At 42.6% G+C, this 27,649-nt stretch overlaps 2 protein-coding genes across 2 annotated transcripts; one reads left to right on the top strand and one right to left on the bottom strand.

Moving 5' to 3' along the window:
• The first annotated feature begins 1,426 nt into the window (after positions 1-1,426).
• Positions 1,427-4,734, top strand: prdm8 (PR domain containing 8). The gene is made up of 4 exons (XM_056435874.1): positions 1,427-1,487; positions 2,197-2,416; positions 2,735-2,966; positions 3,181-4,734. The coding sequence occupies exons 1-4, from the start codon at positions 1,477-1,479 to the stop codon at positions 4,230-4,232; spliced, it is 1,515 nt and encodes a 504-aa protein (XP_056291849.1). The 5' UTR covers positions 1,427-1,476; the 3' UTR covers positions 4,233-4,734.
• A 2,758-nt stretch (positions 4,735-7,492) lies between these two features.
• gdf10a (growth differentiation factor 10a) lies at positions 7,493-11,633 on the bottom strand. Its single transcript, XM_056435739.1, has 3 exons — positions 11,261-11,633; positions 8,703-9,835; positions 7,493-8,581 (listed from the first exon to the last, which is right to left on the bottom strand). The coding sequence occupies exons 1-3, from the start codon at positions 11,517-11,519 to the stop codon at positions 8,390-8,392; spliced, it is 1,584 nt and encodes a 527-aa protein (XP_056291714.1). The 5' UTR covers positions 11,520-11,633; the 3' UTR covers positions 7,493-8,389.
• Between the last annotated feature and the right edge of the window lie 16,016 nt (positions 11,634-27,649).

Raw genomic sequence — 27,649 nt, 5'->3', positions numbered from 1 at the left:
AAATAAACGTGAGAATGGGGAAAAACGAGTCATCTCATAAGTCTGTCTTTTGTCGTTTGTTTGTCCATTAGAGGAATAGAAGTCACACGTGTTCCACAATTAATTGAACTTATGTTCACGTGCTTTAAGGATACGGCTCTCCTTAATATTGTTTGCGTATATAGTTACTTAAGGTTTGGCTAATTAGTTTTAGTCGAGTCGATGATTTGATATAATATTTAGCAAATCCATCTTGTTTTGAATAATCAATTATTTGTTATTTTTATGCACCTTAGAATGTGCTTCTGTTCCCCGTGTCATGCATTTCGCCTTCAAATGAAAATCAGGAGAACTGCAGGGAAGTACATTTAATTATTGGCCTGAATGCAAATCGACCCATGTGATGCTGAAAGGTTTTCAAAGTGGCCCCGAGCTTGTCATGAAACTTCGTAAACACAATGTAATCTGATAGGCTAACATTTGAGGGAACGTTATCTGGCATAACATAATATATTTGCCAGCTATTGAATATTGCACTGGAACCAGACAGTAGAAGATGGCCCGAGGAGCTTTATTCTCTACACTCTTTTTTATGTGTAAAGTTGGCTCATAACGACGAGGACATTTACCCAAACCAAAGCTTTGAAGCAGAATAATTAATTAAATGCTCATTAAAAAGAAGCATTTAGTTTATGAATAATGCATTTGCCCGATGGCAAACCCAGACCACCATCCAACATGCCACGTGGCCAATTTTATAATTTACAATTGTCCAAATTAACCATGACAACTTGCACCATTCGTGTAACTCTCATATAGCTGCAGCTTATTGGTTCCAGAAACGTGACCAACAAATGTCTCTGAATCCCTCACAATCTGAATTTAATTTGCACAAAGCACGGTTAGGAGTTACTTTTTAAAACCAAGAGACAATAAAATGCCAGAATAATCTTCATGCGCATTTTAGGATCTGACGACAGGCTGGAACAAGCTTGTGAGGTCTTGTTAGGTCATCCAAACTCATTTAGGGAAATGTTGGCATAGAGGTCAAATTGTCCAATTACACCTTAAAAGCAAAGGGAACATATATTTAAAACGTTTCACCCTGTCTGAAAGGTGTTCATATGTGCACATTATGCCATCATTTAGCTGCATTGGATAATAAACACCCAATAATGTGCATTATTGTTTAAATTATCACAGTATTTCTGAGCAGCTCACTGAAAGGATTGCAAATTACACATGGGGGAATTTGCCAAGGGACTAACATTCAAGTCGTGTGTACGCGCGTCTATGTGTGTGCGTGAGAGCGCGCGTGTATATCAATGCGCCACGCTTCAGCGCGCTCTCTGAAGGGAATAAGTGGGAGTGGGAGAGGAGAGGGGCGACAGTACGGAGGAAGATCCAGTCGGATAAGTAGCTCGTCCCCAAGAAACGGGAGGGCATCGTCACCGAGGTCCATTGCACCTGCTGCAACTTGCTGCCAACGTCTTCCTCATGTCCAGCGGGTGAGTCATGCGACAACATGCACTTCTCGGTTTTCTTCACAGGGGCACACAATCTTCCTCTCATGTCATTATTTTACCAGCAAGACTCATCTTCAGATTTCCACCAGAATATTATGTCATGATGCTGCGTGGTCAACTGTCAACGTTTAAAAAAATAATAAAACCAGAAAGATGATTGTCCAGAAAAGAAGAAGAAAAAAATCGTCCTGCGTTAAAATCGTTGATAAATTATGAATAGGCATTTTTAACTTATCTTGCGCACAGGGGAGGCAGTTGGTCTTCACAGCAGATGGAGAGACAAAAGAAGAAACCGAGGGAGACAAAGGACGTTAGAAATAATTTTGCCTCGACACCGGCTGCGTCTGCTTCACTTGGGACGCTTAATTTAATCAGAAAAGCCGTGAAATACTGTCGTATTTATTATTTCTTCTAATATTGCTCGCAAGGAAATGGAGAGTGGGTTGAGAGCATCTGAATCCAAATCGGCTAACGGCATGCCAGATCACTCCAACCGTTATTGTATGTCATATAGCAACATCGTTTGCTCTATTTCGTTTGTGTAAAACGAATACATTAACATGTGAATTAGTTTAGTGTTCTTCTAATTCTATAAAAAACTAAGTCGACCTCGTGATTTTATTTTCATCTTGTAATAAGACAAATTGTTACCTGCTGTCTAACTAATGATCACCGTTATATTTGATCTCAGTTTAACGATGGATCACACTTTCCTGCCTCGCTCCATCTGGACCGGTGACAGTAAATTCCTCCAGCATCCGGCGGACCTCTACACCAGTGTGCTCGTTACGCGCAGCATCCCTGCAGGCACGTGCTTCGGTCCATGTGTGCTCCAAAACACCTTCTACGAGACCATCGCCTTCATAGCGCAGAAATCATGCGATAAGAGATCTAAATCATATGTGTTCAGGGTGAGTCACAGCACGGACATGTTAAAGCGTGTGACATTTAAAAAATATTTGTTTTACTTAGTTATAATATAATCGGGCTGGTGAAATAATTACCATATTTTAATTTGGAGTCCCCTATATTCTTTTTTGTCCATCTGCATTATTTGTGTTTGTCATTGAAGCTTTTTATGGTTATTATCTCAAAGGGATTTAAAAACATGTATTAAATAATATTTTATTCTAAATTATTATTATTATTTTCTGGGAATTCCAAGTTTGTAGGAAAGATAGATTCAAATTAGGGAGCTCGAGTAAAATGTTAGTGACGTCCGTCAACAGGTGGACCCTGAGGCCATGAGCAATTCTGCGCTGGTTCTGTCCTGGCTGCGGCTCGTACAGGCTGCGCGCAATGGAGAGGAGCAGAATACAGAGGCCTTTTTGAAAGCGGGTCAACTGTATGTGCGGACCATCCGGGACATCCGGCAGGAGGAAGAGCTGCTGGTGTGGTACGACCAGGAGCTGTCTCACCTACTGGGCTTCACAGACATGATGACCAGGGGCTCCAGTGAAGGTGAGGCCGAGGGTCAGGACTGGCTGGCCTTAGCCTACGTGAGGCTATTTGAGCTTTAATTACGAAGCCCCTCTATCCAAATACAAATAAAGCATCAGAATTTCATATCACAATGAGCCATACGATTTGACTCTTGGGAGGATTTAAATGAAATTGTACGTGATGGATGTATCTGTTTAGTCACATTGTGTGTTTTTTTGTGGGTCTTTTTCAGAGTTCAAATGTGGAAGATGTAACCAGGTTTTTGAGAACGAGAATCCTTTCCTGGCTCACTGCCGATTCCTGTGCACTCAAGTAAAGACTGACACCTGGAGCCGCGAGATTTACGAGCACAAGCATGTGGAAATTAAGAGGCAACGTCGAGTGACAGATTTCCACAACATCGCCAGAGATTTGGAACACAAAAAATCTGGCAGCAACGAGGATGCAGAGATTTTCCCCAAGAGAAGGAAACACGAGGACTCTCTCTATCTCAAAGGGCGGAAAACGGTTCTGTTGGAAAAAACTAATATGTCAAACGATGACAATATTACACCGCTGATGAAAGGCTACGACCAGTCAGCAGGAGAGGCATCTTCCTCTGCGGGGAAACTGAAAGCTGATAAGATTAAACCGGATCATTTGGGATATAAGAACGATGGCTTTACGCACGACAGAGAAATGGAAACAAGGGAGAGCTCTGGTCTGCACTCAAGCAGCAGCAGTGCCTTTTCTCTGGTCCTGTCCAACAATCGGGGGGAGCAGAAAAGCGCTTTCTGTAAACCAAGTAAAAGAACTTCACCTATTGACCCCCATGCGCATATCATCAGTGCGTCAACAGCCCCCCCTCGCCGTCTCGAGGAGATGCCTGATTCCTTCACCTCCAGGACTCTTATGGGATACAACAATTTGATGGGGTCCAACCTCCTGAGCAGTGAGTTGCATACCGTCCCTTCCCCGGTGGCAGTAAACAATGCTTTCCATTACGCACCGGAGCACTGGTCCAGGAGCATTGGCGCTCAGTTGCAGAACACATCTTCTCTCACGATCCTTCCGCCGACGTTCACCTCATTCGGCGTGTCTGTGCAGAACTGGTGCGCCAAATGCAACCTGTCCTTCCGCATGACCTCCGACCTCGTTTTCCACATGCGCTCTCATCACAAGAAGGAGTTCGCGGCGGAGTCCCACGTGAGGAGGAGGAGAGAGGAAAAACTCACCTGCCCGATCTGCCACGAATACTTCCGGGAGCGGCACCACCTGTCCAGACACATGACTTCTCATAACTGAGACAAGAAGGGACAACAGCCCGTACTTTATTTCCTAAACGATGCTCATATTTAACAGGGTTAGACTCCATTCACGGTGAGACGTTGGTGTATAACGGTGAATGTAAAGAGCTGTAAAGAGAATAGCGAAACGGACACCCATGACCATCAAAGACTGTCCGCTAGGTGGCGATAGAGGGGTACGTTTACGCTGAGCTCACTCCGGGTTGGCGTCTTTCTCTTAGTCCTGTGTGTTAGATTGATGATTATTTTTGTGCCTTATGGAACTCAGGAGGGAAGAAACACGGAGAGATCTCGAGAACAGCTCATGATTGTCATACATAGATGTGGATTGATTGTGTTTGCAGATTGGTTTTGAAATCTAAAATGATGAAAATGAAACGTGTCGAGTGTTTTGTTGCATCATGTTGGCCGTCTGTTTTCCTGCTCCAACAGGCGGCGACTGAGACCAACTGTTCTCTTTCCCCTGTATATCGTTCAATACAAGGAACATCTATAAAACATGTCTGCTTTGTGATGACATTGTCCTGAACGATACCAGTGTAGTACGGAAGGGGGTTAACATATTTATCTTCCTGCACTCCTTGGCTGTGAGACAACACTGTTGTTTTAAAGATACATCAATATTATAACTGCCTGTCATTTCAGATGTTTCACCCAACATTTCAACAAGCTATTCAAATCAACGAGCTGAGAACAATAATAGGCTCATTTCAAGGCTGCCACAAAAACAAATAAGAAATCACGTAAAAGAGTTTCCATAGTTATCATTCATCTACAGACTTGGATGGAGTCCACATGAGCCTTTGATTTTGTGATTTTATGTTTCTCCAGCCATAGTGAGCAATGCAGCTTACGTCCCATTCAGGTCAGGCTGCCGACAGATGGACATAAATAGCCGTCTCTGTTGCAGGTAAATGAGGCGGCAAGAAGGCATGAAGTTCATGGGAAAGTCAAGCCTCGACCCTGTTCAGTCACTCTGAAACGTAAGCAGGGGTGTACACCCGCCCACACTGGTGTGGTATACCTTTATTTAAGTAACAGAGTTTATCCTCCTATTTCTTCATACCCAAAACTAAAGATATGTTTTATTACGGGGAGTAAAACCTACACAAGACTTGAAAAACACACTCATATGAGAACAAACACACGAAAACATGTTCATGATTTGTCTTAAGCCCAAATAATATTTGTGTTCAGACTAAAACTAACTTCTTGGCTGAATAAATCTTCTAAAGGTGATGTGGAAACTGGTAAAAGTAGTTGTTTTACTTTCTAAAGGAAAAATACGATTTCTAAATAAAATACCTAGTGGCCCACTGGTTTAAATGTGTGATTAGGAGGTACAGTGTCACTCTATTAAAGCGATAGCCTAATGAACAGAACTAGTCGTGCTCGGTATTCAGTTAGAAAGGAGCCAATTCAGCCCAGACACAAAACATCCTCTGTTGTCTAATAATGGCTGTATTGATCTCCTATAATTGAACAGTCATCAAGGGAAAACTAAATATTGTTCTTCGTTCCCCAATTTCCTCGTCTGGTTCAGGCTTTTAGGACGTTAACACGAGCCGAGACGACTGTGGTTTTCTCTGCTGCAGTTGACCGTTGTAAGCGCTCTCCTGACTGTGATTGCGGTTGACACGGGGTTCATTTTGTAAAAGGAATCAGTCAAAAAATGAGGGGGAAAATGAACCTGGATGTGTTCATTACAATTGGGCCAGCTTGCTCCGAAGCTAAAACATACATTAATAAAACATTATTCATAATAACCCTCATTACAGTCATTATCATAATTTAAAAGGAGGTTAGATCCCATCAATGGTTCATTCATAACAATATCTTTTATTTGTGGAACAGTCTCACTTGTTCAAAATGGAGAAAATGTAATCGGGCATTTAGTATTTCGGATATTCTGTCTCTCTCTATCATCCTCAAATTATGTGAACACTTTTTGATGTCCTGTTTACATTTGATACTTACTGGTTTTACAGACAAGTGTTTTATTATCACACAACATTGAATCCAGTGGGATTTAATTACTTACTTTTATGACAGTGATCAAGAGAACAAAACCTTTTAGTTAAACTGAAAACAGATCTCTACAAAGTGATCTATATTAATTACAAATATAAAAGATTAAATACATACTTGCAAAAGGTATTCAGCCCATTTAATAATAATAAATCCACATACACTACTGTCTGGTGCAGCCGGTTAGTTTTATAAGTCACATAATTAGTAAATCCAAATGTTGTTGAGTCAATGTCATATTCATAGAGATCACGTTGACATTAAAGGGTTTTTGTTGCTTAGTGTCCAAAAAGATTACACATTAAATCACATTTGCTGTCAGGCAAAAAAACACACACACACACACACACACACACACACACACACACACACACACACACACACACACACACACACACACACACACACACACACATACAACAACTTCTAAAGAGGGGGGGTGGTACTTTCTATAGTCTCTTATATATCTAAGGACAAAGCAACACGGGCAGAAGGGACAGAAGCAATTTGTTTTTAGAGATGAAAAAAGGCCAAAATACTTCTAGAATTATTTTTGACTGCAATACACAGCATAATGGCTCAATCTTGTGCCAATAAATATCTGTCATTGAGACAAAATGACTGTTCAATCTCAAACTTGAGAGCAATCGGTTCTTTTAAACAGATTCGGTGTTAACTTCTGCACGTTCAAGGCAGAACAACCTCAGAGTAAATACATAATAATCAAAAGGCTCGCGCTGTCAATTTGTCACCACATGATCCACATTCTTCCTCTTATGAATAAAAGTGACAAGCAGTTGATTTTTTAAAGAGATTGAAATCTGTTTCGAAAAAAAGGCAATTTAGGAGAACGTCCTGCACTTGCAAATGTTCTGCTTTTAAATGGAGGACTTGAAAAGGGGAAGCGCACCGAGTGGCTGACGTCCTAATAGGTGCGTGCCTGCTTCCTCCATCAACCATTAATCCACGGCAGCTGCATCAGCCACATCATTTGCCGGACAACAGACGTCTGAGCCTTTGTTGTGGGGTAAAAGGAGTTACGGGGGCTTTCGGGGGAATGTTGGCTATCTTTGAGTGGAACCTTCCTGCTTTTGTACAAAGTTATCTTGGAACAGTGGTGCCCTTTTAGCTTTGTTTTGACAAGCGCCCCCCCCGCCCCCCGAATCAAACGTTATACGCTGTAATGACCAAGAATAACACAGTGTACGAAACAATAATATTCTAGCTCGAGCAATGGATTAAATTACTTGTTTTATTCTAATTTATAGAAGGCTACCTTTTTCATAATTTAAACAATACACATGTACAAAACACTAAAATATAGTAATTCATAAGCTAGTAAACATGAGGAATAATTTGTAACCAAGTTTCACATTCAAAGTATAAAAATATTTCTGGTTTCATTATAACATTCTTGAAGTGTTATGAGGGGGTTGGTGAGTGTAAATGAATTCCAGATGCTCTACGATCAGTTGGATATTTCCTTTTTTAAGACATACAGCGCAATAATGTACAATGACCTTCCATTCTTGCAAACAAATGAGTGTTGCATGTATGTACATCGTGGAATATGATTTGTTTAAAAGTAAAAACAGAGAGACACAGTATGTCAAAAATGAAGAAATATGTTTCTCAATCTTCGTCATCTTTGTGAGACTGAGTAAGCTGCCCGACGACTCGATGATAAAGTCTTTTATTTATAGCCTTCGTGTCCAAAGAAAACATGAACACAAAGACACTGTGAGCTGTTTGAAAAGCAAGTACACTCTGAGATAAAAGAAAAAATGCTCTTGTCCATGAAATGTTCAATATTATCTCAAACACGGAATCAAAACAACGGAGTTTGTGTGGAGCCCTGACATTACACGTGTGACTCTGTTCCTCTTGCTCAGCCAGATGCCAGACAATGTGCCTCTTCTAGTCTGCTGCCGCAGGGCAGAAGAGATGGAAGTGATTTCTCTGAAGCCTATGCTCCTCGAGGAAAAACGCCAGTCAAAGTGACTTTGTTTCTCACATTCAAGAAACCACTGAACAAACAGAGGTATGGTTCTGCCTCCCGTAGTCCTGTTTTATGTTCCTCTCCACATCCACCCTGTTCTGTCCTCGGCCCCCATTGACCGCCCCTTCCTATCTGCAGGAGCAAGACTTGACGGACATATTGGGGTAAACCTTGAGCACTGGATTCCTGGATTCATCCTGGTAGAGCACAGCCAGAGGACTCATCTTCTCTGGGACGCAGCAGGGCTCAGGAACTCCGGGGATGATACCAACGGCACGGACTATGCTCTGGATGGTGGCGTGGTTAGACGGCCTCGCCACCTGAGAGCGTTTGCGTGGTCGGGAGAGGCACGCACAAGGAGGAGAAGAACAACACACTTTTAGTTCCTCAATACAACCTGGTAATGCGGAAGTGGAATGACTTAGGAGTTTTCACTCATACCTTGTGCATGGGGAAGCCGCATGTGCCAGCGCAGTAGTAGGCATCAAAGGCCTTGGGTGCTATAACCCAGTCGCTCCAGCCAATGTCTGCAAAATCCACTCTGAGGTTCCTCCTGGAGCAGCCTCTGTGCTGGGAGTCGCCCCACTGCCTCCTTCTGGCCTTACGCATTGCTTGTTCATCAAAACTCAGAACAGGCGACTGAGTGTTAGCGCTCCCTTTGTGCCTTCTTCCGTCCCTTCCCTCGTTTTTCCACTCGCGCTTTCGTCCGTCACTGGTAGTCGGCATGTGACTGTCTTTGATTATTTGCTCAGTTGAGTCATCAGCTTTGAGCCCCTGTGATTTTCTTTCTCCTTCTTTGAGAACCAGACGTTCTTCATTATCATGCACTCTTCTACCTTGATCCGCTTCTTCTTCCTCCTGGCTCTTTCTTTTATTTTCCTTCCTTCCTAATTTCGGTTTGAGTGCCAGGTACCAAGTGCTCTCCCAGAGGTCATCCTTTCTGTACCCATCAGGCCTGAAGTCAACCTGAGGCAGCTCATTGTTCTGGATGGGCTCGGAGAGCAGAGCTGCTTCCCTTCTCTCTCGTCCTTTTGACTCTGGCGAGGAGTTGGCTCTGTGAGAGGAATGCGAGGCCTCTCCTCCGTTGTTGAACGGGTCGTATCTCTGAAGGCTTGCAGCCACGCTGTTGGGCTCGGCCAAGGCTTGGTCATTAGCATACAGCAACAGATAGGGCAGGTTTCCACCAGGCAGCGCCCCCTCTGGTTTCCGGTGGTAGTCCAACTCCACTGACACCAGGAGATGACCCTTGTCCCTGGCCTCCTTTATGACCTGTGTCACATCTTTCATCTGCCACACCCCTCTCCTGGGTGGGTGGAAGGTCACATTGCCTAAAAGTGACCCCATTGGCCCAGATCTGACCTCTGACCCAGAGGAGACAGAGCGAAGGAGCAGGCTGATGGACGGAGAAGGGTGGACGGCTGAGGAACGACAGGATGGGCTTTTGAAGCGTTTACAGAACCAGGGTTTTTGACGAGGGCGCCGATCGAGCAGGAAGTGGAATGTGGCAGAGAGGATGACCTCTGAGTCCTGAACGGTTGTAAGGTTCAGGTACACCGTCCTGTGCTCAGAGGAGTCTGCAAAAACAATAAATCAGTCAGTGGCAGGCAGTCAGTCAGGTGAACAACCAGACAACTAAAACGTTTTGTATCAACAGAATAATGTATTCTCACGCATTTCATAGAGAAACAGTTGTCTAGCTCACAGGTGCTTTTATGTTTTCAGAGGATAAAAGAGCAAGAATTAGATGTATAGGCCCCAGTGGCCTTTTGCTGTTGAGCTGAAAGATCCGTACTGATGGACTGATAGTAACCTGGAATGTAACCCTATTTGAATCCACACATTTTAAAGATTATTTAACAGTAATTTAAGATGAAGAAATGACCGAATATGGAACTAACCAAGTTTGTATCAAATTGCACTAAAAGCACTTTGCTTGAGAAGTGTGACTATTCAACACATTTGCTTTGTTCTGTGCTCCATGACTGAGCTGTGTGGCTGGTGGGCGGCTGCCTGCCTGCCTTGGTACCGAAGGTGCCCTTAAGAGGAACCAGACTCTGAGGATCTGGCTGCCAGGGGTGGAGGGGGTGAGTAGAGCGCTTCATATTCATGATGAACATTAACTTCAACAGCAGAGTTATTGTTCATTGTGTAAGACTTCAGCGGAAGTAGGGACTGACTCAAGAGATATACATTACCTCTGATTCAGCCTGCATATGGAAATGCTTACCTCAGTTTCTCTTAAAGCTTTCCCTTAAGCCTAATACAGTCAGCACTGTCTGCCCAGACACCGAGACATAATCAACTGTTTTAACAGATCGAACATTGTTGTGAAAACTCTCTCACATCCCTCCTTGGATTACACTCAGTCGCTGCAGTAAAAATACACACGTGTTATGATATGCCATCCGAGAACTGAGTGGGATATAAATGTCTATGGATTGTGTTTATAAAAACAGCATCAGACCGAAAGGACTGCGCTCTAAGCCCCCTGACTCCTGGAGTCACACATGTCGTGTAACCACAACAGGAACGCAGAAGCCACGACAATGACCCTTTGCAGCGCGTAACTCTGCCGCGGTGGTTTCACAGGATAGAAGCTGGCATTGCTTGCAAGGAATCGCAAACATTCCTGCGCATATTGCGCGTCTGTCTGCGGTAATTGACCAGACTCCGCAAAGAACGGCACAGCTGCTGCCGCTATAACACCGTGTGCCCACTGCGTCCCAAAATCATTTCAATGCATTCTCAGACTGTTCCCAAAACAATCCAACCTATTTAGAGCGTCGGTCCGAGCAATGCAGCCCCACTAAGCGCCTTTAATAACCATCAATGGAGAGGACCAGGGAAGCTTTGTGAATACTGCAGTTATTGTTACGCTTTTTGCGTCGGATTAATTGTGCGCTAATGCCACCGGCTTTTTTGTTCCATAACGAACACACATGCGTTGCGATACCCATCGATTGCGCTCCGAGGGCAGGCTTATCAATGTCTTCACACACCTTGGCAGGTTCTGAAACTCCTCACAGTGTTTCCCTCTCGGAGGCGGTTTTCCCTGTTGTATTTTTCGTACAGTTTGGACATGTGCTTGGAGACCATGTCCTGGTCCAGGTCATCTGAGAACAGGTCCGAAGAGGGCTGGAGGAAGCTGTCCCGTGCGCTCCCATTGCCCCCTTTGATGATCCTAACTGATGCAGCACCCAGGAAACAGTTTAACATCAGCAGGAACAGGTGGGAGGGAGTCATACTCAGAGCTGCCATTTAAGTGCTGAAATTAATACAAAATGTAACTCCACGAGGCAAACAGTGCAGACAAATGTCCAAAACGATCCAAGGCAGTTAAAAGAGGCGCCAAAACAATCCAGACCAAAAAGGCTGTGCGTGAATGTTCCACCTCTCCTCTCACTTCTACGCTTCGTGCTCAGTGAGCCGACCCACTCCTCTGTGTCAGGCTGCGTGGGACGTGGATGCTGAATGGGTTAGTCCGGGCAACAGTTGCTGCTACTTTTACACTTGCGTCTGTGTGACCGCCAGAGGCTTGAGGGGGTTATACTGGAGCGGTGAGAGGGGCTGACGTATACTCCTGTCAGCCAACGAGTTCTCTGTAGAGGTGCAGTCAGAAGTGGAGGTCATGATGCTGACCCCCCTTTCTCCCCCTCCTTCTCTCTTTGATGATGATTTTGACAGCCAAGATGATGTCTTCCTGATGCTGTGTATTGCCGGGGTAATAACATTGATCCAATGGCTTCGGCACAGAGTTGCAGTTTCGTCTAGTCAGACAAATCTCAACCCGCTTCTTTTTTTTGCCCCAGAATTGTTACCTCAAAATTTCCAGCTCACCACATCATTTCCAGTAATTACTTTTGACATGCTCTCAGTCACACATCATTTGCATAGAAACACCTACAATAATACTCTGATTAACCATGCAAGGGCCGTAGCGACAGTGATCCACGTTTTGAAGTGTTGTGTGAGTTTGGTAGTGAAAGGCTGTGGTTATATATGTAAGATGAAACTCTACTGTGGGACCTTCTGAGATTTTATAAAGTTTATTACCGTTTTCAGCATGTTTCATTTTTCTCTCGTGTGTGTACTTGTTGTACGTGTGTACATACAAGTTGTTTCCAATGTGTGGGTCTCTGGTGTCTGGAGCTCTGTACCAACAAAGCTTGTTTTGTGGAAGTGGTGGACTCCAGCAGAGAGGCTGTAACTAGCTGGGCCTCTCGGGTCACTCTCAGCCATAACACACACCCTCACACGCACACATGCATGCACGAGCATATATACAGCGCCACATAGTACTTTTCTGGCCCCCAAGGGCCTCACAGGATACTCCTTTTCACTACGTTCCACACCAGCGACAGGTCTTAAATCTGTGTGTGTGTGTCTGTGTGTGTGTGTTTGTGTGTGCATGTTTGTCCGTGTGCGTGTGTGTGTGCATGATAGCAAACGAATAAGAAGTTGGCTCAAGTGGCTTGCTCTGTGGTTTTGTCACAGCACACAAACACATGGTGCCTCGCCTTTTCCCATACCATGTTAAGTTAAGCTCTGCTGAAAAACAAAATATGATTAATTGTCGTGGTTATTTGTTTGAATACATTCAATATTCTTTGAAAAAACACTGTGATAATTTAGAGTGGCATTTGAGTAAGACCACTCAAACAAAACCCCTGGCCACACAAACAGATGATGAAAGATATGCTGTTGTTTCTTTGGAGTAGTAACATTTGAAAAACAAGCCATAATTGCCCAACAGCGAGTTGTCATTCTCTGTTATTAACAAGCCTTTAAAAAACCCTTGTCATTATGACAACATGGGAGTGTCTTGTTCTCTGAAGTAATGCCTGGAAAAAGACAAGGAGATCTTTGTTGTGTACACATACCGGCCGCTATCTATTCAACAACATGTCCTAATATACGCTGTGAACCGACCCAACATACGTGTGGGCAGGGAGAGAGGGAGCGAGAGTTAAACTGAGATCTATAACCAGGACATCAGGGTCACAATAAATAGTCATGGGGAGAACACAACCCGATACAAGTTCAAGCGTGAGGACAACAACATGTAATGGCTTTGACCTCTGACCTTTAATATGTAGAGCAGTGTGAGGTTAATGTTGGGCATTATCTACAATAATGCTCTTCTCTCCAATCACGACTGCATTGCTGTGACTACATATAATAGGATTTTATTTTAAACAGGAGGACCAGCAGGACAGAGAAACCGCTGGCGTAAGATGTAAGGCTACGGTTACACGTGTCATTTCAGTATGACTGAAATGTTTCTGTCTGCAGTTGGGCTGTAGTCAGTGACAGGTCATCGCACCCACAATGTTGTTTTACTTATATTGCTATTGGATCCTCAAAGCCACACGTGGAAGCAGTCAGTCTCACTTTGACACCAGAATCCCACACATTTTGATTTTTATTAACACAGCCACATCAGACATGTAACAGACACTTTCAGGCCAAGCGTGGACATGCACAAGTGTGATGTTTAGAATACACAGCATGCACCAGTGCAGCTGAAAGAGTCACGCAGCAGACATCACCAGCTGGAATGTTGCATAACCTTAATATTGGTGTAGCTAATGCCCATTGATCTCTGCAGCAGCACTGCACTGTGAAGCCGGCTGCATCAAACTACTCGGGCTGTGTTACAGGGCTGCTGTGTGTTGTAGTTTCTTTGACATGAAGGTCCCCTCGTAGAACCATCCAAAGCAAACAGGAGTTGAGTTCTGCTCTGTGGGGGTATGAAGGCGCTTGAGGAATTAACATGCTTGTGTGTGAGTTTGTCTGTGTGTGGTGCAAGGACGGGTAGTTGGTTCTGGAAACGCTCCCAGTTTCACACCTTTGCATAGTATTGGGTGAGACTTTCTGGTTCCAGAGCACAGCAGTAGGGGGCAGATTAATGTTTGTGTGTGGGCTCAGGGGATTTGGTATGGATCAACTATTGGCCCGTCTTCCTCTTGTGACTCGTATGGGGGACGGACTGACTGGCAATGTCTTGTTTGTGTCATAAAAATAAAGAGGGGGTAGTTGAAGCCAAATGTTCTTCTGTTGTGTATCTTCCAGGATGTTTAGGGGACTGGGTGCATTTTATGGGTGGACGAAACAACAGATCACACTCCAGTGTACAAGAGGTCACTCGGGATAAAAGGGATTTAAGCGGAATAGTTTAAAGGCTGTTTAAAGACTTTTAGAATCCTGTTAAGCACATAAAAACACACGGGCAAAACATGCTGCCACACATCAATCACTTCATTGTTTTAGTTTTCTCTGTCTTGGATGCATTTCTTTAAATAAAATGATCAGATCACCTAAATTATGAAAGAAACATTATGGGAAATGATCGCCTTCTTTGTGAGTCATATGAGAAGATCATTCTCATATCTGTATGTTAAATATAAAGCTAAACCCAATATGGCAATTATGTTAGCTTATCCTAGCATCTGGAAGCAAGAGGGAAAAGATAGCCTGGTTCCTCCAAGTCATTTAGCTTTTAATTGTCCACGTTTTGAGAACTGGAAATCAAAAGAAATCTCACTTATCCTACTCAATATAATTAAGTGAAAGCAAATATGTTTGTAGTGCTCACACCATTGAAATATTTGATTTAAAAGATCAATAGTGACATCCTTTAATTCTCATTTGTGGCAAAGAATGTCCTCTTCGGCAGGAAACCATCAATGTTGAGCAAAACACAGGTCGGCTATACCTGGAGATTCGTGGCGTTTAACCGGATTCAGACACGGTGACCGAACAAGGAGACACATACTGTACATATATCAAAGACCAGGAATCTCACCATGTCAAAGTCATCCACTTCGCTCCGTCGGTAGTTTTTGTAAGTGTGACTATGGAGACCACAGTTGTGCCAGGGTGGTGTAACTCTCTGACCCATTCACATGGTTAATAAAACATTCTTAGAAGTAGAGGAATGTTATGGTTTTTGTGTGAGTGTGTATGCTTGTGCAGGCAAACATGTATGTGTGTGCATGCATGCATGTGTGTGAGAGGGGGGAATGTGTGTGTGTGTGTGTGTCCTTGTGTCTGTGATGTTGGGCCTGCAGCAGTGACCCCACGGAGTGCACCATTCTCTCTGCAAACAAAGGGCCGGCTGTTCCCCCCCTCTTCAACTGTGGACTGCTCCAACACCGCCAACCGTTCGCCACCGAGCTAACCAAATATTTCCCTTCCTGCTCTGAATTTGTCTCAATAAATAGTTTTGTGTTTTGGGGTTTTCTTTGTCCTCTGGCTCTTTCCCTTTGATAGAAGACAGAACACACAGGTGGCCACGTAATCTCAGAAGGCAGAGCTCCTCTTTTAAACACAGGTTTGAAAACTGGAGGACAGAACCTGACTTCTCATGATTTCACCTCATGCGACCCACAGTGCACCGCAAGTATTATTTCATGCTTAATTGACATCTGACTGATTCATTTTGTTTCACTTCTGACTTCACAGGCCATGGCGAGGTACAGAGACACACATTGTGCTTACGATCTCACTGACTGACTGAGTACTTTCTCTGAGCATTAAGCCACTTGACAGCAGGGCTGATTGGTGATTAAGGAAAATAAATGGAATATGTGTGTCCATGTGTGTTTCAAACACTCAGAGGATTAATGTCTTTTCCCAGCTCTGACATGCAGTATTTATTCGGGGTCGCCATCTTTCAATGACCATATATATACATATATATACATGTATACAGGAGAAAAAATTAGATATTGTTGTGATGTTCTTTTTTTTTCTCTGCAATGCAAAAAAAAAAAAAATGTCATGCATTCTGGATTCATTACAAATCAACTGAAATATTGCATTTATTCTTTTAATATTGCTGATTATACAGCTTAAGAAAACTCAAATATGCTATCTCTAAATATTAGAATATCATGAAAAAGTATAATAGTAGGTTATTAAACAAATCACTTGAATTGTCTAATGAACAAACACCTGCAAGGGTTTCTGAGCCTTGACAAACACTCAGCTGTTATAAATCTTTTTTTAAAATTAAAAAAGGAAATATTAGGATTTTTTAGAGTTTTCTTAAGCTGTGCCATAATCAGCAATATTAAATGCAATATTTATATATATATAATGAATCCATATGACATTTTTGTTTTTTTAATTGCATTACAGAAAATAAAGAACTTTATCACAATATTCTAATTTTCTGAGACAGTCCTGTATACATATATATTGTTTTTGTTTGTTTGTGGTTCACCTTCATGTTGTGTTGTGTTTCTGTGCCAAATATAATAGTCTCGATGACAGACTTTTTCAAATGATTGCTTATCCATTCATACAAAGCAGTCTCCAGTTGGACTTATTGTACAGACAGTACTAAGCATGCAGCTCTGTACTCCGACACTGAAGTCACTGAGTGTGCAGTGTTAGATGGGAATGCAGAATATTCTAGAGAGAGTGTGAATTGAGCTGAGACTGGTGGTCTTGTTTATTCTGACGCCCATGATATTCATTACAGGCTGTGCCGTGTGCTCCTACTTCCTGAACACGTCCCATAGGCCTGTGACCGTCACCTCCACAGGCTACCCTTAAACCCCATTGGGCTCAAGTCAGGATAGAGGAAATTGCACTGGGAGATTGATTGGCTCAATCCTTTAATTATTCGGATTACACAATGGGGCCTGAGTGACTGTGCCTAAGCTAGTTGACCGTGTCAAACAAAGATGGAAATGTTTGGCCGTCCTGACAGACCAGACTGTGCTTTTATTTTTGTTTTATTCTGAAATTCATGTGAAATTGGAGGTTTTACTTGAAGTATGGGAAATGCAGCAGTTTTCATAATATTGACAGAAAACGGAGACGACACACTTGGGAATGAGCTTGAATGTTTTAACTGTAAAACAAATCAAAGGGCAGTTATTTGTCACTTCCTTGATATAACTTGAGTTCTGAAATGGAAATAATGGACACAGTGTATTTCTTCAGTCGGATATGATCACATTTAGCATGCGCGTACGGCTGTTTTACCAGAATTTGATATGCCCACACACATTCAGTACAATATCCTCCATAGATTTACATGGGGTTTGTTCCTAAACCTTTTTCCTCTAAAAAAAAGCCTGTTATCCCAGAGCCCCAGCGCTCTAAAGAAAGCAGATATGTAATACCTGTTGGGAATATGATGGGAAGGTCTTTTCATAGCTTGATGGATCTGTCAGTTTGACCCTTGCCCTAATTTGCTTCTGTCTCCATCATTTAGCGAGGCAGTGTGTGATATTTCCCAATAAATCTACCCTCCTTGCAAATGTAATAACTGCAATATCTATTTCCCATCATGGGGGTTCAGGCCTCCTGTCACTCTCCAGGCTCTAATTGGACATGACCATTGCTCCGGTGATGTCATGTCCATGGGTTTCAGGAGGAGAAAAGCCCGGTAGTGGAAATTGACTGATAACAAAAAGTTAGGAAAGCAGGGATCGAAAAGAAACATTATATATTTACGAGTCATATTTTGGAGTCATGTCAAATCATGATTCTGACAATCGCTGACACAAGAGTAAATATTTCACTGGTTGGATTTATTTTCTCTGGTGGTGTTACAGGCAGGTCAGTCTAGAGAACAACCATACAGTATGAGAGAATGAGAGACATCTACAGTGTGTAGTTAGCCCTACAAAGCCTGCTGTCAGGACAAAGCCAGAGCACCGGGGGCCAATCTCACAGGAACGCAGATTCAATTAATACCAGCGAAGGCCCGTTGTTGATAACTTCCTGGTTTTAAACAAAGTTAACCTTCAGGTTTCTTTGCGTTATTGGCATCAGACTTGAAGAAGGGGGTAACTTGTTTTTAATTAACACAGGGAACCAGCACCACAAGATGCTCATACGAAGAGTTATGGCGTTGCATAGATACGGTCATTATAAATGTCGCACAATGAAAGAACATAGGAATGTGATGGAAGCAGATGTGATTTCTTGGGTTGATGGTTAAATAAAATTGGTTAAACGTTAACATTGTTGATGTTAAAGCTTCAGCACAATAAGATTAATTCATGAATGATATCATGCCATAAACATCTGTTTAAAACTGTTTTCCTTTTTGTAACATGCTGTGGGTAATTTAAGACATCTTGTTCTCCTTTTTAAAGACCTGAAGTCTCTATCTTTCATTGATCAAATTGGCGTAGTGTAAAATCCTTTGTACAGTGTTATTATATTATTCAAATAAGCTTAACTTGATAAAAAAAATCTGAGTAAAAAACTCATCAATGTCTGAACACTAACCCATCTCCCTTTTTTCTCTTCTTCTTTTCTATCCACTTTGTTTCATTCTTTCTTCCTTTGATTGTCAGCCTTTTCCCCTCTCTTCCTTCTCCTTCAGTACCTCTCTCTTTGTTTTTCTTATATCCACGTTTTCACTTCTTTTCAGGAGAAAATATAAATATTTTTCACCAAACTGGAATCCTACTGAAATTCCCCCATCCTTACTCTACTGTGTGTTTGTGCGTGTCCAAAAGCATACATGTCAATAGTAAATTACCTCCGGGAGAAACTCAAGCTTTAAATTGTGAACGGGGTTGTGATAACTGATACGTCTGCTAGTTGTGTGACTGCTACCGAGTTGTGGAGAGCCACAAGTTGGAATGCAGCCGAATCGTGTAGAATACGACATTGGCTGCTTAAGTTTCGAACGTGGTTAAACTGAACGATTATATGACCTTACTTTTACAGTTGAATGGAGCCGACATCACTTCATGATCAATGGTCCCAGTCGGCCTTATCATAGCCTTTGCATTTAAAATCGAAATATTATTTATGAATGGTTTCGGATGTAGAGGACACAAGCTGTTAACATTCGGTCTCCATGTAAACTGAAACCTCAGTCCTGGTTCAGAGTCTTTCTGATTCACAAGGAATTTTTCTGAAATGAATGGACTTCCCCTCCTGACACTGGGAGCAGCAGGGAAGCGGTGTCAGATGTTGCAGCTCATGTGTATATAGCGAGTGTGTGTATGTGTATGTGTCTGCGTGTGCATGTTTTTCACTCGTGGCTGCTTCCATGGCTATGGACCATGAGGTCTTCACATTATGTCTCTCATAACATCATAAACTGACTCCACAATCCTTCCATTCATCTCAAAAGTATCCAAACCATGGGAAACAAAGAAAAACAGCATCCTAGGGACCTTAAGGCTCTTTATGGACATTTGGGTGCTTGAACACTCAAACTCCTCCTGTGCTCCCCTCTACCTGATCCCGTCAGATATGAGGTAGACACAGATGATAGGTTTGAATAGGAGATATCGGATATCATGCTTCTAACTAAATTGGTCTGGAACAAGAACAATGTTTTGTCCAACAAGTCTTTACAGCAATTCAATAAAGAATAGGATAATTTGTTGAAATGTCTTCTCTATGTTTTGACCTTCTGGATGCAATGAGCGTAACTCGATGCCCTAACTATTTTTAAGGAGTTTTGCCCTGGAAAAGTCATTAAATGTCATTTAAGTCATCGTTAAATCAGCATGTGTATTTGTCATCAGTATTATCTGACCAACACATACTTTTTAATCGAGTTGTGGGGCCATATTAGGGAGATAAAGCTGTAAGGGCAGTGCAGATTGGGTCGTGACAGTGTCAGGGGTGAGACATGTGGCACACACCAGAGTATGTCCGCTAACACCCAGACGTCTGCAGTGGCACACAAAGCTGATTGTTCCACAGCCATGGGCCCTTCCATTCAGGATCGAGCCCTTCTCTGGTCCATCCTGGGCCCAAAGAGGACTCCTGCTCCTGGGGTGACTAATGCTGAATGACAGGCAGACACTGATCAAAGCTGCTCCTGGAAGCCCTCCTGTCACAGAGAGGAGGGGGCAGAGAGGAGACGATAAGTGGAGAGACAAGAGCAGTATGCCCAGTCTGGACATGGGCCAAATATCAGGGATCAGACAGCCTGGCTGGACTCTATTAGCTTCATCATAGACAATGCACTCTCCACAGTGGACCTCCACCATTGCCAGATTATCTCATCCCTCTTTATAGCTCAGTGGCCCAGAGCCACCCCACACAGGAGCTCTGGAGCCATGAGGTAAAGAGAGGCCTGGCTAATAGATGCTGAATCTGGCCTTTACGCTTTTGTCTGCGATCATCTTCTTCCTTGGCTCATGCCTGAGTCACATGCTATCTTGGCATGAAAAGTTTTGGGGAAATGTGAAATATGTAACATGTGACATGATTGAGTGGACATCTTTGGCTGTCTGAGGAAAAATGTTAGTGCATGCTTTAATGTCGGCGTGTTCACACATTTATGCATCTTAATACAATAAATGCATGTCTCTCAAGTTAAAGCTAACCTCTTAACAACAGATGAAATAAACTCCTGTTTGATTTTGCTTGTAATATATAATAAGTATAAAGTATGTCATGGTATATCAGGGCAGCATACTTTTTTTCCATGTTACCCATTCATTAGATAAGCAAAACACTATATACACCTACATATATACCCATACACATGTATATATGGACATACTGTATATATACCCATACACATGTATACACGTACATACAGTCAGGACCAGGCACGTGCAGACATTTTGGGGGGCAGGTGCTCAAACCAAAAAAAAGGGCACCCAATGCCCCAAAAAAAATTCGGACAGAGTTGAAGCATAAGCAGCATTACACTGATGATGCAATACATCCTCGGCCTGCCTTTCCTCTGGGCAGGATCAGACCGCTAGCTTACATTTACTTTATGAATAAAGATTAATTATTATATAGCAACAACAGTACAAGCGTTCTGATTGGCTAATGGGTCGTCATGCCAGCTACGTATTGCCCTCCTCGCTGGTCTGATACAGATCCGTCATTTTCAAAATGAGCGATATTGATAGACATCAACAGCCAAGAGCAGTGGTCCTCAAACTAAGGCCCGGATTCCACATTTGGGGACCTCTGAACAAGAGAGGCCTTATGATTTGTTTTCAGCCTGGCCACGCAAATCCTAGACTAGCCCCTGTTGAATAGAATGGAATAAGAATTCTCTCTCTCTTCTCTCTCTCTCTCTCTCTTCTCTCTCTCTCTCTCTCTCTCCTCTCTCTTCTCTCTAAACATAACTAACGTCAAACAGCTGCAAGGCTTTGAAAAATCGATTTTTTCGAGTTTTTTTTGTTGTTTTTTTTTAGGAAAACGTCGGACCAGTCGTGACGTCATGTTTTCAGCAGCGCTAATGTTGTGGTTGATTTATCACAAACAACATCAGGGGACAAACACCGTCATGATCTGTTTGTCTGGTGCTGCGGGTCAGGGAGGAACCATAAATATTTGGACATTGACACCATTTTCATCCTTTTGTCTCTGTAGCCTACACAATGGATTTTGAATGAAACAATCACGATGTGCTTTAAGAGCAGACTTTCAGCTTTAATTTGAGGGTCTTTTTTCTATTCATACACTCTGTCATATTCATTGAATGTATTTTAACTCTAAATCTGTCCTTCTGTACACATTACATCTATTGCATCTGTCCATCCTGGAGAGGGATCCTCCTCTGTTGCTCTCCTGAAGGTTTCTTCCCTTTTTCCCCCTGAAGGGTTATTTGGGAGTTTTTCCTGGTCCGATGCGAGGTTTTGGGACAGGGATGTCTATATGTACAGATTGTAAAGCACTCCGAGACAAATTTGTAATTTGTGAAATTGGGCTATACAAATAAACTGAATTGAATTGAATTATAAAAGTATATGGATTGTAATTTAGTTTTTTCTGAACTACCCCTCACCTCTGCTGAGGACACACACAAACACACACACACAAACACACAAACGCTCATCTGTATAAAGGAAATCAAGGTCTTTGTGCAATCAGTGGAAGTGGAAGAGGACACATTACGAGGAGGACATTGCTCCAGGGCGTCTATGAACTTAATAAGAAAGTTTAATCTTGATTTGACATTGCTTTGATGCCTATCTGTTGTTACCACGACAAGGGGGAGGTTAAGGTATAGGAAGTGCTTTGTGACCTTGTGGTCTGCGCCCCGAGGCAGCCGTTACACTGAACAGCACCCAGCGCTGGAGCTCAGTGGCATTAATTGCTTGTAGGAGCTCTGCGTTCAGAAAGCCCTTGATGTGATGGATGAATAAAGGGCCCAGAGCAGCAATCTGGACCCCGATTGTGTTTCTCTTCAGTCACCACATTGCCAATACAAACCTAGACAGGCAAAGACAAACAGGAGAAAGGCCAACAAGTCACTCTCCTTCTGAAAAGAACCGACTGTGGTCACCAGCGGTTACATACAGCTTGATAGTCTGCGGAGTGGATGGACAATTAATAATGATCTTTTACCTAATGGGCCGAACACATCAATATTGTTAATGTACTCAGTGACTAACACCATTACTGGGCTAATTTGCAGCAGTTGGGGTTATGGGGTCCAAAGTGGATCCATTTAGTGAATAAACAGGAAATACAACCATCATTCATTTACTTACACATGTGAAGTTGTGGCTGAAAATGCCCTTAACCTTCTGCCCCTCCTCCGGGTTGGCTTCATACAAAAGCAAAAAAACACAATCCAATATTCTCCTTTGCGTCTTTCATCATTTCTCAATATATATATTCAAGGCAGTTTATGTTTATGTTATATATTATTTTTTGAAGGAGCTGTAGGATTAGCTCAATGTTCAAGTGTTATTATATTTGATCTTGAGATCTTTAAAAGTGTTCACATAAATCCTGAAATGCAAATCATAGACCCGGAGGATTGCTGTGGTGCCTTAAAGTCTGAGTGCAGTTATGATGCGGTGAAATTCAAAAGAATAATCATGGTTTTGGGGAATGAAAACTGAAACTGTAGCCAAGCCGGATCCTCTCTGAAGTACTTTCGTATGCCTCCTAAATCAAAAGACCTATGATTTCATTGTTTAGACATTGCAGAGCAGTCTGTGTTTTGAATTCATGTTATTGCTATAATATCCATCCAAATTCACCTCATTAAATCAGCTTTTGCTTGCTCCACTGAAATTGTTTCAGGGAAGCTAAAAAAGTGACTTGTTAGATTTCAAGCTTCATCCACAACTATAAAACACTTTGAAATGATTTAAAACCACCACAAGATCAAAGCTGTGGAAATAATGTAATTTGTTTCATTCCTCTCAACACCAAATGCAAAGTCCCATCTACATATTAATCATAAAGGAGACTGTGTGGAGGGAAGAATGCAGATCTCCAATGTAATAATCAGCCAAAAAGTTGTATTAGTTATGTTAACAGCAGCAAAGAAGGCCATTACAAAGACCCCGGGCAAAGTGGACGCACATACTTTAGTATTTGGACATTGTTGAAGATATTTATGAGAATTCAATGGTCAGATATTAAGGAAACAAATAAACAACAAAAAACAAGCACCAAGGACAAATCGTTGTTTTCCTTTCGTAACAACATAATGAAAACGGCAATTACTTAGAGAAGATCCATCCGTTTGGTGATAGGCCAAAGAAATCGGGTCCACTCCCTCTGGCGTCCTTCACTTTTTAAACCCACATGGCACACGTCCAGCTGCTTTGACAGGCCAACAATAAGTGTTTGTATTGTATTTGGACACTGTAGCATCAGTAAATGTGTCTTTTGCTGTCAGTTTGGCCACAGCCAAATCTCAAGCAGCTCTCAGCCTCAGCAACATCCCAGCATGATTGTGGATACTCACAGGGATGTGTGATGAGCACCAGCATGTCTTTCTTCTGAAACCGGGATTCTACACAGTGCCCGGGAGGAAGGAAGTGGACTGTGAGACTTTCAGGAAGACGACAGCTGACAGATGCATTACTCTTGGTGGCCACTGGTGCTGTTTGAGGACTTAGATTGGATCGGAGGGTGATGTCACTTGTCATTGTCTCCTTTACAGATTACAGCAGAGCCACGTCCAGAGGATGAGCAGCATTTTGATTTGGCCTTAAGAAAACAGGAAACCGAGTCCTTTGTTTTCACTCTCCTACATCTTTTATTTTATTTCTGTTCTCCCGCTTGAGAACTCGGGTCTTTTGATGAAGGCTTTCATGGTGGGCGGGTCATCGGGACCATGTGAGTTCCCATGGGAAGGGTTGATCTGCCCACTGCTCCGGAGAGGTGATGTAGGTTCAGCCGTTCCATTTTCCTGCATTTCCCTGCAAGACTCTCATATGACATGACCCACACTTAATTTGGATTCCTGAAACCCCAACGCCAGTACGTTACTCTTTCTTTATGTTTTATGTTCTTCTTTTTCTTTACTAGAGCTGCTACTGAGTGGCGGTGCTTTATCAGCATCGCTTGCCTGCTGGGGAGATAAAAAAAAACCCTGCCGTGCTGGTTCTAATGAGTCCAGCTTGTTGATTTATTCCACCTCAAGATCCAAGTCCTACACGTCTCCCTCCAAGTCTGTTTCTTTCATTCTCCTCCTCTCTGGTTAGGTTTGCGGCTCAGGGAGGAGTAGTTTTTTTCAGTTTCTCTCAAACACGCTTACACTGGACACTCTCACCAGCTGGCAGCCTTGGACTGTGGAAGAAGAGGGCTTTGTGATTGAGGGCGGCCTGCTGGGTATGCTCTAAACACACCCACAGTGCTTCAGGGGAGAAGAGCTGGGAAAGGAGAGGCCTGGGAGAACACAGAGGCCTCAAAACAGCAGCCAGTGACCCGGCCCGCCGCAAACACTTTACATTATAGCCCCGACACCATTACAATGCACAAGATCCCAGTCACAGGCGTAGACTCTCCTAAGTAGAACATACTGTAAGAAATAAGAGTTATAAATGCTAAGGAACCGGCTGCTGCAGTCAACTTCAAAAAGTCCTGTAAATTGTGTTTGTTATGTTTAAGAAAGGGGAGACAAAGAAAGAGAGGAGGGGTTTGAGGCTTAGCAGACTTCAATATAAGGTGTGGGGCAACTCAACATCGAAAAGTAAAGCCAAGTAAACTCAGTGTTGGTGCCAAACGTACAACGGTATTTAGAAAAAATGTCTTCATGCATAATTCAAAGATAAAAGAGCACATACCATGTCAGAGACATAATAATATACTCCCTGCAGGAGCAGGCCTGCAGGGAGTGTGTGTGTGTCTGTGTGTGTGTGTGTGTGTGTTCAAAGACAGCAGAAGATTGATGAGGCTGTCGTCTTTGGAGGTATCGTGGTTATCATGGTAACAGTCTAATCGTGTAATGGAGTGGAGATTTGGACTAGGATCTAACAGCTGTCAGATGTGGATGTGGCAACATCCAACAGGTGTGTTTTGTTGTCTGTCTTATTTTTTCTTTTCAAATTCATGAGCAAGTTTAGCTAAGTTTCAAACCTATTATTTATACAGAGTCAATATTGACTATTTAATTAATAAATAGCCGTTGAGAAAGTGATTTTACTGAACAACCATAGCACTCTGTAAAACCTGGAATGCCATCTGCCATCATCTGACTCAAAACCAAGCTAGAACATATATGAACATAATAAACCAGATGCTGCCTTATTATATAAGCCCCGTTTCATGCTTCCCTCACATGGAGTACAAACTAGGGGGCAGCACGATAAGCTTCAAACGAGTTAGCAACAGCTAAAATAGCTCCTTGCTACGGCCAAAAACAAACCTGATGGGATGTGTGCTGAGAATGAACTAAAACAGTGCTACATTTAGCTGTAAAAATGTAAAAATGATGTGACCCCTTTCACAATACCCATCGTAATTGTGTTAATACCAAAACTATTAATTGGTGCAGCTTTAAAGGGTCAGTTAAAAATTCATATTTCTTACCTGTGATATTTACCTTCGCATTGAAAATGCGGAAGGTTATGTTTTGATCGCCGTGTATTTATTTATTTATTTGTATGCGTGTTACTCGCATAACATAAAAAGTATTAAACCGAATCGCATGAAATTTGGTGGGATGATTGGTTATTATCCGGGGACCATTTGATTAGATTTTGGGATCGATCGGGTCAACGGTCAAGGTCAAGGTCATGATCAGGTCAACATCTTCTTTTTACCATAGCGCGGTCAATTTTTATCCAATTGGCATGCAACTAACGCCAACATTTTCATAATTCAATGCCCAATCGTGTGATATGCGAAGGTATGCGCTCTACTGAGTGCCCATTCTAGTTTTAATTGTTTCGGTGAGAGTTGCCGAGTTTTGGAGATCCAAACTCCCAAAACATACAGTACATTTTAAAAACTCAACAGATATGTACACGACCAAAAGCACAAAAATTAGACAACTTACACCAAAACAATCTAGATTGATAAATAGCACCACAGGTAAAAGGGATGAACTGTTCCTTTAAGAGCTCCATGTTGTAAATGTTGTTGTTGGGAATTTTTGTGAAATCAATTTGAAAAGGCTTCCCCCCCCCTGACCTGTTAAACAGGGCTCTTTGTTGAAGTTTCCAGCCTGGTGTTCTCTCTGGGGTCTTCACCTGGTAAACAGGAGAAACATCTAAATCAGTGGAAAATGTGCCTCACAATGTTCAGCAGCTCTGCTCCCCTTTGCCCAGCAAACCGCATCAGCTGGAAACCACAATAACGAAATACTTGAACGAAATATTTACTGTACACATACTGATTCCCCACTGGACTTGAAAAAGCTACATTACTACAGAAAGGACGTGTCAGGTGTCCGTTGAACTCTCCCTCGGAGTCACATTGAAGCTCGGTGCCGCCACACTCCGACTGAGCTATTTGATGTCTCAATAACACCAATGAATCCAAACAACCTGCCGACTTCCTGCGCGGTTTCATCTTTGTCCAAGAGCAGCAGAAATTAGCATGCCTCACTCTCTATGCGTGTATGCATGTCATTGCCCATTAGCGTGTACAAGTACGGGTGCCTGCGCGGGTGCCTGCGCGGGTGGAGGAAAACCATGTCGAGGAAAGCCCTGGTGAGGTGATTTCTCATGGAATCCTCCTCCGAGTTCAGCTAGCTCGCTACAATTTCCAGCCACTTAAGAGAAATACTGTTATTTTAATACACACACCGACACACACATTCCTGCTTAGTCACATAACAACCTACACAAACACACACGCCAAACCATACACAACGTTTTGGATGAGAACAAGGTATTAATGTTTTCTAATGCTCACAATTTTGTCTTGGCTTGTAATTGGAATCTGGCTCAATTTCTCCGTCGACCAGACTGTTGAATTGTTTCCACTCTAAAATAGGTTGGTTGGAGAATTAAAGCAATGTGATGGGAGAGTACTGTGAAACTAGAAACAAAAGTTAAGAAAAGCCTCCTTATATGTTTTACAGCCCCTGTTATAAGGTTACCGGCGCTGAGTGGTCACGGCTCAGTAACAGTTGCATGGCCGCGGTTGAATTCAGGGGTCTGATTGATGCTCTCCAGTAAAGATCTCCATGTCCCATGCTGTGAGGTTCACTAATTGTTAAATAGACTGAAATA

Source organism: Pseudoliparis swirei, chromosome 17, assembly GCF_029220125.1.
Source record: "Pseudoliparis swirei isolate HS2019 ecotype Mariana Trench chromosome 17, NWPU_hadal_v1, whole genome shotgun sequence".
NCBI lineage: Eukaryota > Metazoa > Chordata > Actinopteri > Perciformes > Liparidae > Pseudoliparis > Pseudoliparis swirei.
Note: the sequence above shows the minus strand (reverse complement) of the source record. Positions and strands in the feature narration are given on the sequence as shown.

Bases quoted from the DNA above. Each gene is read 5' to 3' on its own strand.
- prdm8 (XM_056435874.1), top strand. The intron at 2,417-2,734 runs GTGAGTCACAGC...GTCCGTCAACAG, and splicing joins CTAAATCATATGTGTTCAGG to GTGGACCCTGAGGCCATGAG. The intron at 2,967-3,180 runs GTGAGGCCGAGG...GGTCTTTTTCAG, and splicing joins GACCAGGGGCTCCAGTGAAG to AGTTCAAATGTGGAAGATGT.
- gdf10a (XM_056435739.1), bottom strand. From the start codon at position 11,519: ATGGCAGCTCTGAGTATGACTCCCTCCCACCTGTTCCTGCTGATGTTA. The intron at 9,836-11,260 runs GTGTGTGAAGAC...TTGTTTTTGCAG, and splicing joins GAGTTTCAGAACCTGCCAAG to ACTCCTCTGAGCACAGGACG. The intron at 8,582-8,702 runs GTATGAGTGAAA...AAACGCTCTCAG, and splicing joins GCGGCTTCCCCATGCACAAG to GTGGCGAGGCCGTCTAACCA.